At 37.2% G+C, this 14,330-nt stretch overlaps 2 protein-coding genes across 5 annotated transcripts in view; one reads left to right on the forward strand and one right to left on the reverse strand.

The window, feature by feature from the left end:
- LOC135446973 (cohesin subunit SA-2-like) overlaps positions 1–2,863 on the forward strand; it is a 59,765-nt gene extending 56,902 nt beyond the window's left edge. For 2 of the 3 annotated variants that reach the window (XM_064711604.1, XM_064711614.1), the window contains one exon: positions 505–2,863. In XM_064711604.1, the coding sequence (XP_064567674.1) occupies positions 505–513 (9 nt within the window). In that variant the 3' untranslated portion in view covers positions 514–2,863. The remainder of the gene's footprint in view (positions 1–504) is intronic. The other variant, XM_064711600.1, reaches the window with a different exon arrangement.
- The window catches only part of PPP2R3B (protein phosphatase 2 regulatory subunit B''beta), a 45,575-nt gene continuing 34,044 nt past the window's right edge, over positions 2,800–14,330 (reverse strand). For both annotated transcript variants that reach the window (XM_064711623.1, XM_064711632.1), the window contains 8 exons: positions 11,859–11,945; positions 11,276–11,432; positions 9,843–9,891; positions 8,665–8,754; positions 7,798–7,973; positions 4,975–5,093; positions 4,761–4,867; positions 2,800–4,015 (listed from right to left, as the gene is read on the reverse strand). In XM_064711623.1, the coding sequence (XP_064567693.1) occupies positions 3,871–4,015; positions 4,761–4,867; positions 4,975–5,093; positions 7,798–7,973; positions 8,665–8,754; positions 9,843–9,891; positions 11,276–11,432; positions 11,859–11,945 (930 nt within the window). In that variant the 3' untranslated portion in view covers positions 2,800–3,870. The remainder of the gene's footprint in view (positions 4,016–4,760; positions 4,868–4,974; positions 5,094–7,797; positions 7,974–8,664; positions 8,755–9,842; positions 9,892–11,275; positions 11,433–11,858; positions 11,946–14,330) is intronic.

Raw genomic sequence — 14,330 nt, forward strand, 5'->3', positions numbered from 1 at the left:
TGACTGGTTATCTGGGATCTAACCACCACACTCGGACTTTGCATGATTTTTGTCTTTTTAAATGAGTTTTTGCTGTAAAGTTCAGCCAATGTTTTTTTAACATATGGTGGGCTTAAATTTTTTAAGAGGACTACCTTTTCTTTCAGTTATATGCATGTTAAAATGTAGACAGTTTGGCCCATGTACTTGAAGCAGCTCCTACTGAACATAGATAATAGAAGAATTTAACTCCATGGACAAAGATCAAAGCCATACAGAAACTGCACTACTTAGGCAGTATGGTGCCTTTCCTGTTGTGCCTTTTCTGGGCTTTTTGGGGTATGGAAATGCTTCTTTCCTTTTGTGGAAGCTGTAGCTCTTTTTTTTTTATAAGAGTTGTTGGCTCTGTGTCTAAGTTGCTGAATGGTTTGATGCTACACTGTTACTCTGATTCCTTATAGGCTCTTACATGACATCTTCTTCAGAGGAGAGCACTGACTTAATCTCTTTTTTCTTCTGATGTAGGACAGTTAAGACACTGAGAGGATGAACAGAAGTGAAGCACATGCTGTGTTTTTTCTGCAAGTTGTTTAATTCATCAAACTGAGGTGGCAGGAGACATGGGTCACGTTGTCTCCGTGCCCATAGGCCTCCAGCCAGAACCAGCTTGCAGCAGTGTGGTTGTTTTTTCACCATTGCTGGCTGTGGGCATTACTGAGGTGGCTGCTGCAGTTCCAGGGTTGGGCCTTCTGAGCATCATTACTCAGCTGCATCCTCATCCTTGATGCTGCCTTGGAAAAGCTCACAGCTGCAGGATTGGAATCAGGGTATTTGACAAACACTGAATCAAAGACACTGTGAACCAGCTGGGACAAGCTTGTCTGCAGCATGTGGGGCCAGTGCTCTGCTGGCCTGTTCTTTACTGTTTAAGATAACCAAATGGAGATCTGTGTGTTTCCTTGCACCCAGTGCAGGGGAGAAAAGAGCCTGGCCCACCTGTGAGCACTGGGACCTGCTGGCTGATGGCAAGTGCCATTTCCGGCCTGTAAAATGGAAAACCTGGATCAATCATCTGAAAGTATTTCTGAATTCCATTGCTTAGAACAATGTGTTTAGAGGTCTGTAAGCATCAGGACATGTTCCTGGAAAACCTGTGTGAAGGCTTCAGAGTAACAAAGAAAGAAACAACGGACCAGCTGAGTATTTTCCTCTGGAAATCCTTTGTATAGTGATCATGTGGTGTTTACTTGGAAAAATCCTGGAAAGACAATGTAAATAGACTGTAAATATGGCCATTCAAAAATAGAGGGTTTTTGCATTAAGAATTTGCAGATGATGGTCACTTGAGTGTTTCAGTGGCAGTCGGCTGGGGAGTGGGAGCTGCTTTCACTGACCCTGCTCACTGCTCCCTGGAATTGTACATTGCAGTAATCATATCAGCTTTATTTTTTTTTAATATATATATATATATATTGGATTGTAACTATGTAAAATAAACTACAGAACTATTGCTATCCATTAGTACTGAATGTGTAAGTGAGTGTAAGTGATGTTCCCACACGGTGATGGAGAAAGAATGGCAGCAAACGTGTGCTGGCCTTTGCAGTTGTTGTGTTATTCCACAGGCTAAACAGGGAATTTCCATGAAGACAGAAGTGAAAACCATGACTGTTGCCCAGGTATTGGGTACACTGAAGTGGCCACAGTGAATCCATGATTCTCCTTGTGCATGCTGTGCAGGCTGACACAAGGGAGGTGGGTTCAGGTTCCTCTATGATTCCAGCAGTAAGTTCCCCTACCTGGACTGGGCTACTGATGTTTCCCCTCATCCATCTGTGGATGATTTGTGGATCTAGGCCTAAGGACTCACCAGGTAGGCAGAATACAGCTTGACAAGGAAAACAGTTATACCTGGAACCACATCAAACATATGGATACTTTAATTTCTGTAACAGTGGGATTGGAATGGTAATTACCCTGCAGAGGCAAGGTCCAGTAATCCTCAAACTCATTTTAGGAAAAAGGACTGCTCTGAAAACAGCAGGATACATTCTACTTAGGAAAGGAGGGACTTGGTTAGCACAAGTAAAATAGAGAGCAGGATTTAACAGGCACTTCATTAAACACCAAGTGGCAACAACAGCTACAGGCTCTGCAGAAGAGGTTGACCCTGCACCATAGTGCTGTGTGACCAATGTGCCACTGCATCCTGGGAAAGCCTGTGGCTGTTTGCTGCCCAGTAACAAGCCCCCTTCTTGAGAAAAGTTTTAAGGTAGGAAAATGCATCTCTTGCAGTGTAACAGATGTTCAGGATCACCTTCTGCAATGCCAGTTGGTCATCCTTTCCCTGAGGGACCAGAGCATCACAGAAATGCTGTGTATCTTCACTGCTTAAAAGCCCCAAACCATGGGCAGTTAGTGAAAGGGATCCAGCCAGCCCTGGAGAACTTTGACATAGGTGAGTCTGTATTCAAACTGGAATAATTAACCAAAGTCCTTCAAATGGTATTACAATTACTTGAGTTTCCCTCAATGAGGTTCATCAGCACCTTCAGCACTGAGTTTCTTGATACACAGGTGTGTAGGTTTGTGCAGGAGCTGGTGTGAGGAGTTGAGCACAACAGGTTTCTCCCAGCTGGTCAGCAAATACTCTTTTGGATGAAGAAAAACCTGCTAGAGGCTGATTGCTTTGCATATGGAGCTTGTTGTAACTACCCAACCAGACTGCATGCCTGTGTAACCCATCCTGTGGTGAATGGCTCTTTATAATTAGCAAGACATGAATTGTGTGAAGTATGTAAAAATTACATCTGTGAAATCACATGTATGAAAATCTTTATTTGAAAATACAAACATGTTTTCTAAACATTTTGAAAGATCTACACTGCAACCAAAAAAATAACTTATATCTTTTTTGTACATTTTTTCCCAACAAAACCTGTTTAACAGTTACGAGTGAGGCAACAATTTCAAGCTGCTGTGACACTGATGAATATCCATGGAATGTGTCAATAGCAAACAAGCAAAGGGGAGGACAGACAAAAGCACTGAATGCCCACAACAAATTAGTGCACATCACTGATCAAGTAACATTTATACAAAGGATTTAAAAAAAAAAATTGGTTCCTTCTGCATGAATTAACACACCCATTTTGGATCAAGTATGAACACTCAGACTTCACTATTAAATAGTATTTTTATGATTAACATCAAAAAACCTGAAGTTTAAAAGAGCAAAATTAAAGTTGGGGCAAACAAGGACTACACAGAAAAGAAAAACAACTTGTCTTGGGTGTTCAATTTAGTGTATTCTACTAATATGCACAGCTTGTCAGACAAAACTCTGCTTGTAAATGAGTGCTGAACCGTGCACTCATTGCCACATTTCTTCCTTGCCAAGGCATAAAACCTAAAAGAGGGCTGTCTATGAGCATGAGCACACTGCAGGTGTAAATTGTCTCCTTACCTCCCATACCAGGACAGAAATACCTGTTCACAGGTGAGATGGAGATGGTCAGTGCACCACACATCAGCTTAAAGAGAATTATACAGTTCTCATAAAAACAGTAGATTACTTTTCTCTTAAGTCAAATATTGTTATTCTTCCAAAAAGGAATTATGCAACATCTGAAAATAAATATTTTAATCTATTTTACAAACGATAAACTATTGAATAAATACAAAAATCTCATCATTCCATATAAATGCACTTCTTTTGCTTACAAGGTAGTGTAGTGATTAGATATTTTTAGCACAAAACTAAAGAAAGTGTTTCTTTTCCCACTGATGTATTTCAGTGGGGAAAAAAAACCCCACTGAAAAGTATCAGTGTGTAGCAGACCTGCTGCAGACTGTCCCTTCTCTTCTGCAAGTGCTGACCATAAGTAACCTCTATTCAAAATCCTCATCATAGCCATATTCATCCAAGTCTACATCAGCCAGATGGGAAGGCATTTCAAAAAATGGTCTTTTCTCCATTTGATACTTTAGAACACTGGCCTTCTGATGGTCTACAGGACTCAGTTCTGCTTCATACCTAGAAGCAGACAGAAAAAAAAAAAAGAAGAAAAAAAGAAAAAAAAGAAAATGAAAGTCTAACTATGCCAAGAAGTGCCTAAATTTTGGAACACTAACAAGGCAGCTGCAGGAAAAACATACTTCCCAACATTTTATAATAGGCATAACCACAACAGCACCAGGGTTCTGTAATAATTCCCTGAATTTAAGTCTCCTATCACTTGCTGAACTTTCCAGTATGAAATGCAGCTCTACTGAAAGAATTCAAAGCACACACTGACACACTGCTCCACTGACCAGGTCCTGGGTTAGAGTGACTCACATTCATGCATGTCTTCCCAACTAGTACTGAATTTCATCATGTTCTGACTTAACAGGACTGTGCAGAGAATGAGCTTTAGATACTGCGTTTTTGTTCTTTAAAACTGCTTTATAAAGGCATTATGTGCTCATCAGCTGTTCTTTCAGAGAAAGACATAGGACGAAGTACTTAAATACTAAGACTCCACTGTGCACACTAAAATAGAGCAGCACCTTGAGTTTCTCCCATGAGTTCACCACCGATTTAAACAGAAAACAAAAATCATCTGAAGGTTCAATTCACCAAGTTATGGATTTAAAAACAAGGGCTTATAAAAAGATGCATATTCTAGAATAAGAGTTTTGGGAAGGAAGTGTTTATTCTTTTTTAAATAAATGATAGTGGTGGTGAGGCTGTACTTTAGTAGAGAGGATTCATATTAACTGTCCTGCTGCATTCTTACCCGTCGTTCCACTGCTCACTTGCTGCCTCTTCTGCTACCAAGATATCATACTCTTCAGCAGCATATTTCTCCCAGTCAGAGACCTCTTGACTTTCACCTTCACCATCCTAAACAATCATGTTGCATGTTAGGCAAAACAGTATTAATTCATTAATATAAACAGTATTAATTGCTAAGCATGTCGCTATAAAGACTCCTAAAGTCTCATACTCACCCGCAACATAGAGAACTGATCCTTGTGTTCATGGTCAAGGTATTTTTCAATGTTGAAAAAAGTATCAAAGAACACATTTGTCAGCTTACATCGCTTTAAATCCTGCAGAGTAATTTTTCCTGTAAAGATTATAAGATTATTAGAGAGAAAATTATTAGATCTCAAAAGTGGAGTAATCAAAAGGTACTTTATCATTACTCAGTCATCACTGCTTAGCAACATTTGTTACTGATCCTCAATGCGAGAGATGCAAACAGATGAAATACATACCCAGAGATGTGTCCTTCAAAGTGTACAAAACTTGAAATGGTTCAGATTTTTTTCCTTGCTGTGGTTGTCATATCCCACAGCCTGTCAGAATGTTGAAGTGAGATGCAGCTGTTAAAAATCATTTAAGGTATTTGTTTAAGCTTCCTCAAAGACAGAAGTCTCTAGTGAGTTAGCCATTCCTTCCCAAGGAGTGCTTGGGTAGCAGGTAGGAATCTCCTATGGCAGCAGCCCTCTCTCTTCCCTGACTTGAGCAGATAAATGTATGACAGACATGACAGTGTGTGACTATGCTTCATACAGATGAATTTTTCATAGAGTCAAGGTTGCCACACTTGTCCAGTCTGATCAATATTTACTACTTGAGAGGAAAGCTAAATGCTCAAAGGTGTTTTGTTTGATTTTTATAGTGTGATACTTTAAAGACTCAAATCAATGGATGCGTTAAGCATTAGAAGCATTTGTCAGGTTGCTCAGAAATGTTACCCTGTTTCAAAGCTGAATATTGAAGCTTCTGCAGAAAGGCTAAAAAATATGAGATACACAAGGGAAGACAGATGACTATCCTTGCAACTCCCCTTTATTGATTCACCTGGAATACAGACAATCTTCCATTGTTAATCAAATAGGAACTAACTGAAGATGTTATGGAACATGAGTTCAATAAAAGCCAGACTTGGAACAGTATTTCCTCAGTGTACTGTCCCAGCCTCTAACAAAGTGTAACTCAAGGACATCACAGGGAAGCAAAATCCAAATCCCATTTGTACATGGTTGCCATGCTTGCATCTGTCATGAAGGGCCCCAGTGTGTTCTGCTGGCTCGTCACTGGTGCTGAAGGAGGACACAAATCCCCCGTGGCACCTGTGCCCTATCTGTCAGACCCACACAGATGGCTGGTGCACAGAGCCATTTCAAGTGGCAGCAGCTCTCCACAAGCAAGCAAATTATTTGAATCCTAGTTACATAAGCTCCCAGTTTAAGTTAGACTCCTATATTTGGTTCATTGATTTGCTCTACAGTTTCCATTTATTGCAATGGGAGCTTAGACACGCAACCCTTGTGTAGATGCCTACCACTGTCTCTCAAACACCAACAAAACAGGAGTCAAATTTAAGTAATTAATTCAGGTCTCTAGAATTCAAGTTTGCTTTTTTGCACACACAGCATTCTATAGAAAATGTATCACAGTTTAGCCATAACTTTATGAAAGTGTCTTCTTTTGTTTCAAAGCTACAGAGTGAAACATCAGTTATGCTGCTAGTTTTTGTATTAGAAAACCAGATTTTTTTCTTAATCCACCTTTTAAACATAATTCAGTTTATACTAAAAAAAAAAATAAATCAACCCTTCTCAACTGGCTTTCATTTTTGGTACCCTGAATAACTCATCTTGGTTGTGTTTGATAGTCTTCTTTTATCATCCTCATGACATTGATATATCTCATCTATCTTGTTTCATTTCAAATGTAGAACAGAAATATTATTATAAAAGCCTTTCAGAAGCATAACATAAGACTGGAAGTGAACTACTGAGTTCAGGAGGTGATTGTGAGCAACCATAAAACATAAATATGTTTCTCAGAGCTCGGCTCACTTCATTATAAATGCCCCCTAGCCCCCATGCATTACACAATGTTGGTCTAAGACTTCATTCCATTGATATCAGGGATGGAGCTTTCAGATGAATCACAGTTAATATTCCTTCTTCATTTACAATTTTTATCTGCCTTTAGTGATGTGCTTTCACTAAGCAAATCCATTTTAACTTGTTTAAATAAGAATATCAAGCTTTATGTTCTAATTTTGAGCCATTTCAATTCTCTCAGCATGCAAAAAGTCCCATCTCAATAAATGACAAGTGTCTTAAAAAACATTAAATTTCTTGTAATTTAAATATTCTTAATACTAGAAAGAAAGTGGACAATAAACCTGACTTACTTGGTTGTCTAACCATAATTGTATTCTTAAGTTTTTCTGAAGTGTAAAAGGTAAACTCAAGTTTTATCAGCTAAAGATGATATCATGTCAAATGCAGGAGAGTAGAATGCAGGTCAAGGAAAGTTCAAATGTGAAAAACAGGCAAAAACTCAGAAAAGTTCATTATTCTGTTAATTTTAATCCCCTTGTCATGAATTTCCTAAGGGCAGCTTAGGCTTCTAATGTAACCGAAGTCAATACTGGTCTAAGAGACAAACACGGTTTAGAAACTGTTCCCTCCAGAGAAGCTCAAATGAGCACTGGAAGAGGTGAGAAATGGGTGAACCATCAAGAGGTTTTCCTGAGAGTCTCACCTCAGCTAGACAGTGACAAGGTTTTACTCAAGGCTAAATGTGGCTACAATCACAAAATGAAAGCTGACAAGGAATTTTAAAGCAGCATATTAAATTTTAGTATGGAAAGAATGCCTGCCTGCTGTTGGATGACCAATCAATTATTAAGCTTTAACAGATGTCAGTGAAAAGACAACCTCAAGGCATTTTGTTTCTATGACCAACTGAGTGCTCTTAAGACTGCACTAAGTCCAGAGAAACGAGATGGAAAAGGAGTTTATTACCTTCATGTTGTGGCTTTACAAGATCCAGCATCTGGCACAGACAGTCTTCAAAAGGCAAAGGTTCTACGGCCATGTTTTCTAATTTTTGGCACTGTTCTTCATAAAAATATTCCAATTCATACATAGACAAAGCACCATCACCATCAAGATCCATGCAGCGGAACCAGTATTCAATGCTGGAATTCAGTCATTAACAGCAGAGACAAACTTACTACAGAATTTCAAGAATTCATGTTGCCTGTTTCAAAGGCAAAACTAGATTTAAGAGTACATTCCACTAATCCATGGAAAGTTATTGAACACCAGCTACTGTGGTAAGAGTTGCTGGTATTTGCTACACCATCCATTATTGCATTTGAAAACACGTGTTAATGTTATGAAGGAGAAGACTAAAACACATAGTTTTACATTAAAAAAGAAAATCAAGGGAGACAATGGAAAATTGAATTGTACATGACAACTTCAGTATTTTGGGCATATTCCCATACTGAACAAGCTAGTGACGTGTCACATGATAGGTTTCTCATCAGTACCATACAGGAGCTGCACAGCTTCCCAAAATCACTGGCATCATGAAACAGCTGCAACATCCTTAACCTATGGCCCTGTTCATAAATAGGCCACACACAACTTATGAAACAATAACACTGAATTAGCCTCTTAAAAGTCAATAAATTAGACTTCTACAGCTACAACAGGAGACACTGATAAACACAGGCGATGCAAAGAACTGGGCCACTTTTCCACTCATGTTTTTATAGTTTAAGCTTCTTCCATTAGAGTTGCAGCTGTTCATCAGTGGTCCCCATTTAAGGACTGGAAAAACAAAATCAGTCTTTATTTCTGCTGAAACAAATTCATTCTTACCTAGTTGGTGTTTTCTTGTCCTCTTCAGATATCAAAAACCAGACAAAATCAGCGTAGCTAATCTTCCCATCTTTTTGTGCTTTTCTACCTCTTGGAGGCCAATGAGGAAAAAGATAGAAAATTTATTTCAGAAAACCTAGCTTTTACTAAGCAAAATTAAGGATTATTTTCCTTGTTGGTATTAACTATTTACTCCTAAATGATCCAGTGTTCATAAGGTGCTAAATAGTTAACAGAAGAGCCATCTCAAAAATTTTTGATGATATATTATCTACAAGTACATAGGCTTTTTAGAATTTCTATTCAGGTAGAAGGGATGAGAACTTAAAAGCTTTACAGAACTCCACTAGCTAAGAGTTTTGGAATGAGAATATGAAGATAAAAATGAAACAGAAATCTTCAGGAAGTAAATGTCCATGGCAAGAACTTAATTGTCTGTTTCTACTCTCATAAATGCAGGAACCAAGTAAGTTGCACACAGTCAACCAGTCTAGTAAAAAGTCAGGTAGGCAGTTCCTAGACATATTACATTTCAATAATGAAATTTATTTTTTGATGTTTTTACTTCAAGATGTCTGGAAAAATATGGTACATGTTTTTGTCTTGCCCAAGAAACTCAGATAAAGGAGTAAGCTCTAGACATATTCCTGGTAAGTCTCTTATTTCAGCTTTTATTTCTGTTGACCAGTTGCTTTCTATCTCAGATATTGTGCTAGGAAACATTTCAAAAATTAATGAAATGCCATAAATACAAAAGAGGAAGTCAATCCCAAGGGGAGAAATGAAGAATGACTGTCAAAAACGTGAACTAACTCAACTGGAGGCATTCTTGTAAATTTATTGATGCAATAAGCATTGATTTTACAATTAGTACTTAAAAGCTCAGTTCTCCTTGCACATTTTACAGGTTTGAGGGATGGAAAAAGAATGATTTCTTCCTTCTTCATTCCCATCACACAATACCCAGTGGCCCATGTTCATATGGGTAAAGGGAGTGAAGAACTTGAACTGTACCAAAGGTTCCAAGACCACTCTAGTACTACTAGAATTTAAACTACAGATCTCATCTTGAAATTCACTGCTCCTTTGTGAGGGGAGTAATCTTTTTCCCTTGGAATGTCACTGAATTTAACAAGCAAAAATGAAATGGGATTTAGACCAGCATACAAAACAAGTACCTTGTTACTGCTCCTGAGAAGATGCGCTCTATCATCCTATTTGAAATCGCTGTGAAGAAAAGTTTGAAACAGTGTCAACTCTATGCAAGTTATTTTTGCATGTATCCTGTTGTTGAAGGGTTTACTGGAACTCTCCTCGTACATACACAGATCAGTGAGAACGATCAGGGGTAGTGGTCATTAATCCCTTTAAGTCCTTTTAGAGAGGATCACTTAACACAAAGCCTCAAAGCAAAACTACAACCACCCAGCTTTGAATTCAAACTTAATGCAGAAATAGTAATCAAATTGCAATACAAGTAATAAAATTGGCTGATTAATAAAACTGCATTTCCCACTTCTTTGACAAGTAAATCATGTTTTCCAGTGGCAGTAAGTTTTACATGACCTTGGCAAAGAGCCAAACCAGAACTGGCACGATCACACATAATGAACATACCTTACTGATTCTGACGGGGGTCTATTTTTGACATGGTTTTGATCCATGCTTCTATTTTGAAACCATTTCAGGGATTTTACAGACATGTCTGAACTAATCACTACTTTTGTAAAGGATATTCAATTTATCCTTAAGAATTTGCAAAATTAAATTGCAGGTGGCACTGCAATTATTAGTTGTGTGCATTAGTTGTGCTTTCTTCCTAAAATGTACTAACTTAATAGAGCAGCCACTCAAATGAAAGCAGTTTTCCTTTCTCACTGTCCTAAAGCACAGTCAAACTTTATAGGCAAATTTTCAGAAGCAATCAGAATTGTGTTTATCCTTTTTAATGTGGGATAATACTCCATAATCACTTTGTGCTTAGGTAAGCTTTCCAGTCCTGAAAGGAACACTATGAAGATGGACACAAGGATCTAAAAAGAGCCCCAACAGTTCCATACAAACTACAAGAATATTTAAAATAGAAACAAGCATGCAAGACTATAGAATCACAGTCATTGTATATTATACATGCAGCAAATGTAAACCTGCTAAGTAGCGCTTAACAGTATTAAAGCAAAACACACTGCAGCTGAGTTAGCAAAACCCCAAATAAGCCAAGTACCTGAAGGTATGTTTGCCTTTTCTACTCTTTCCATATCTTGCCATAAAAGTAATGCTACTTGAGTAATATCAGTAAAATGGATTTTGTCCAAGATAACAACCCAGAATTTCCAAATAAAACCATTTATAATACACCAACACGTAAGTGATATTTGCCCTACTTCTTTGTCAAGATCAGAATTCAAATTCAGAATTTTCCTCAAATGTGGTATTTGTAGATGCAAAGTAGCATCACAGATGACTTGTCCTGCTTTAGTTCACTGAGTCAGCAGGACCAGCTACACCAACACTGGTCTCATTAAACTGTCCTTGGCATTAAACCACTTCCTCAGCTCAAGGTTTACAGGTCATTTAATACATGTAAACAAAGGTGCTTCATTTGTCATACCAGAATCATTATGTCGAGCTAAATCCTTCCGATCAATATAGAGGTCATGGTCTGTGTCCAGCTCCCAAAATTTGCAATAGATAACATAAAAATGTTCATATGAGAAGTACTCTGTCAGCTGGTTAATATCAGCTTCCTCTTCCAATAATGCCACATTCTATTATCAGAAGGACAAACAGAACATATTAAAGAGCTTGTAAGACATTTGTTTTTTGAATGGTCTGAGTTCTCATAACTAAGTTAATATCTAATGCTATTTCAGTGGAACAATTTTTGTTTTCAGGGACAATGCACACCATACAGTGTGACAGCAAAACTGAACACGTGGCAGAAAATGAATGCATTCACAAAAGAATGAACAGATCAGACCAACTTCTGCTACACACATTTACATGTATACAGCTCCAGATAGAAAAAGTTACATTTAAACATATTCTAATGTATGAGAATTAATGCAACTGGGTCTTCATTACTTTTTGGAAAAGGAAGAAATGCTATTTATGTTACTCCCTTAAGCCTTTAGTTAATGCAGTTTTAAAACTTTCAGAAATATCTGTCTTGCAAAATTTTAGATACTACAAACCTGCAAAAAGTTGCTTTTCCTGAGCTCATTACAAGTTATTTTCCCAGACCAGGACCTATTTACTGTATAAAATATTCTCTGTATGACCTGCATGAAAGAGAAAATGGAAAGAAACTTTAGCTGTGGTAATTAAATACCCATCCAAATATTTCTCAAAGATGTTTTAGTACAGCTGCATTAGAGAGCTCCATGTTTCCCCTATTTCTATTGTTCCCATTAGTTAGAGCTTCTCTTATGTCATATTATCCACTATTCAAACTATTTCTAAATCTATATGTAAACTCATCTAAATAAGTTTTATTTCAATGCTGCAGTACCTATATCTCACTCAGTAATGTTGCAGAATATTTATGTGCTATCCAAAATATGTATATTGGGGATTTCACTACCTCAAGTCTTCCAGACCTACAGGATATAATCAAATAAACCTATTAATATATCTTACTACTTCAGATTTAAGGACCTGCATTTGCTGTGAGACTGTTTTACTTCATAACTGAATTTACAGAAATAGAATTGAGACTGCTTAAGAATTAGAGTACAGCAGATGTTGCTACTTCTGAAGTCTACAAACACAACAAATCTACATCTGACAGAAATATTTCCTGCAGGTGCAAAGAGAATGTTTTTCCCCATTTAACTTCATTCTATTGGAAGTTCCTTGAAAAAAAAAAAACTGTTAATAGCATTAAAAGTACATTAATATTTTCCAAGTGAAGAACAAAAAAAAAAAAATCTATGCAAGAAAGGCAACTAATCCTTGTGCCATGACTGATACTGGAACTAGAAACAAATACATCCATATGAGTACTCTATACATTTTTAAAAATAAATTTTACATGTACTTCAACTCAATGATCTTACAGGTCTTTTCCAAACTAATGGTTCTATGGCTATTTTGGGCAACTCATGCATTCGCTACAATTTTCTCAGATTTAGTTTACAAACTAAAGACTTGAAATAAGACTTTAAAATATATTTTTTCTGCTACTTAACTGAATTCAGTATGCACCTCAATTAGTTTGACTTAAGACAACCAGGTGTACATTTCAAGTCAGTCATTCACCACTAAACAAAACAAAAAAAACCCCCAAAAACAAAACAAAACAAAAAAAAACCCTCAAGCATACTATGAGCTATAACTGATCAACTGGTGATTGATTATACCTGCTAATTGGCAAGACTCAGTAATGCATGTGTAGTGCTTCACTTGCAAGAGAGCAGGTACTACCTAAAATCCCCTCTCCTTAGAAAGCCCTTTCCTGCAATTAATATGTCCTTCCAACTACAGGCCAAGCTTTTTATCACTTCAGACTTCAAGTGTAGTAAATCAATAGTTTAAACTAACCAATCATTTTAAAATTACAAATAGAAGAATAATGTACTGATGAAGTTTTGAAAGAAAACTTAAACTGTAGAACAGCAAGCTCCTCATTTCTTACTTTGAACAAGAACAGCTGGTTCAATGACTCCAGACAGAAGAATAGATAATCCTGCTTCTGAAACTTAATTAACTTAATTCTAATTGTGAATTTAGGGAAGGCCCATTTTTTGGCTTACACTACAAAGCAATTTTTTCTAAAAAGGTTTTTGCCTTAGCTTTGCAACTTAATCCATCTGCATGTCATTATCTCATCTGTTATACATTTAACTGGTCTAAAAATAAAACCAAAATTGAATGTTTGGTAAAGACAACTGGGAACAAACTTAAACTGTTTTCTACAGTAAACTGAGTGCAGAGTGTAAGCAAATTGTCAGAGAATTGACTTTATTATTCTGCAGAGTGCTTTGTTAGAAGGGAGAAGAAATGCTGCAATACAGAGACTACCATTTCAAGAACTCATAGTTCAGATATGCACCTAACATCCTGGAAGAATAAATGTATCTTATTTGTCACAGCAAACATTTTTAACTTATTTCAGCTTTATCTTGGCCATATATAACTGGATTGACCAACAAACCTATAACATATCTTAGGGGACAGACCAGATTGCTTTCATGGCTTACACAACACGTGCTAAAGAGATGTATGTAATGTGCATGCATACACACATACATATGTGTAGGTATATACAAAAACCCAGCAGAATGGCTCATTTGCTTTGCAGCTGGATGTATCCTTTAGATGAAGGTTCATGTAGCAAGGTTAAGCTAACTGAATACAGGTATGAAATGGCTTCTTTCATTATAGGTAAAATAATCTATTATCATTAATAACTTGCAGGACAGAATTTTAGAAGACTGTAACAAGCACAGTGGTCAAAGCATGGTGCAAATAATGTCAAGGTTGTGGGTTTGACCCCTGCATGGATCATTCACTTAAGAGTTAGACTTGATTCTTATGGGTCCCTTCCAACTCAGAATATTCTGAATTTTGTTAATAAAATACTTCCAGTAATGATTTATTCAATATTGCTAAACTTTCTTCAATAAGCTGTTCCTCCAAAGAAAAGTAACTGGACATGGCAGGAC

This window comes from Zonotrichia leucophrys, chromosome 1 (genome assembly GCF_028769735.1).
Source record: "Zonotrichia leucophrys gambelii isolate GWCS_2022_RI chromosome 1, RI_Zleu_2.0, whole genome shotgun sequence".
NCBI lineage: Eukaryota > Metazoa > Chordata > Aves > Passeriformes > Passerellidae > Zonotrichia > Zonotrichia leucophrys.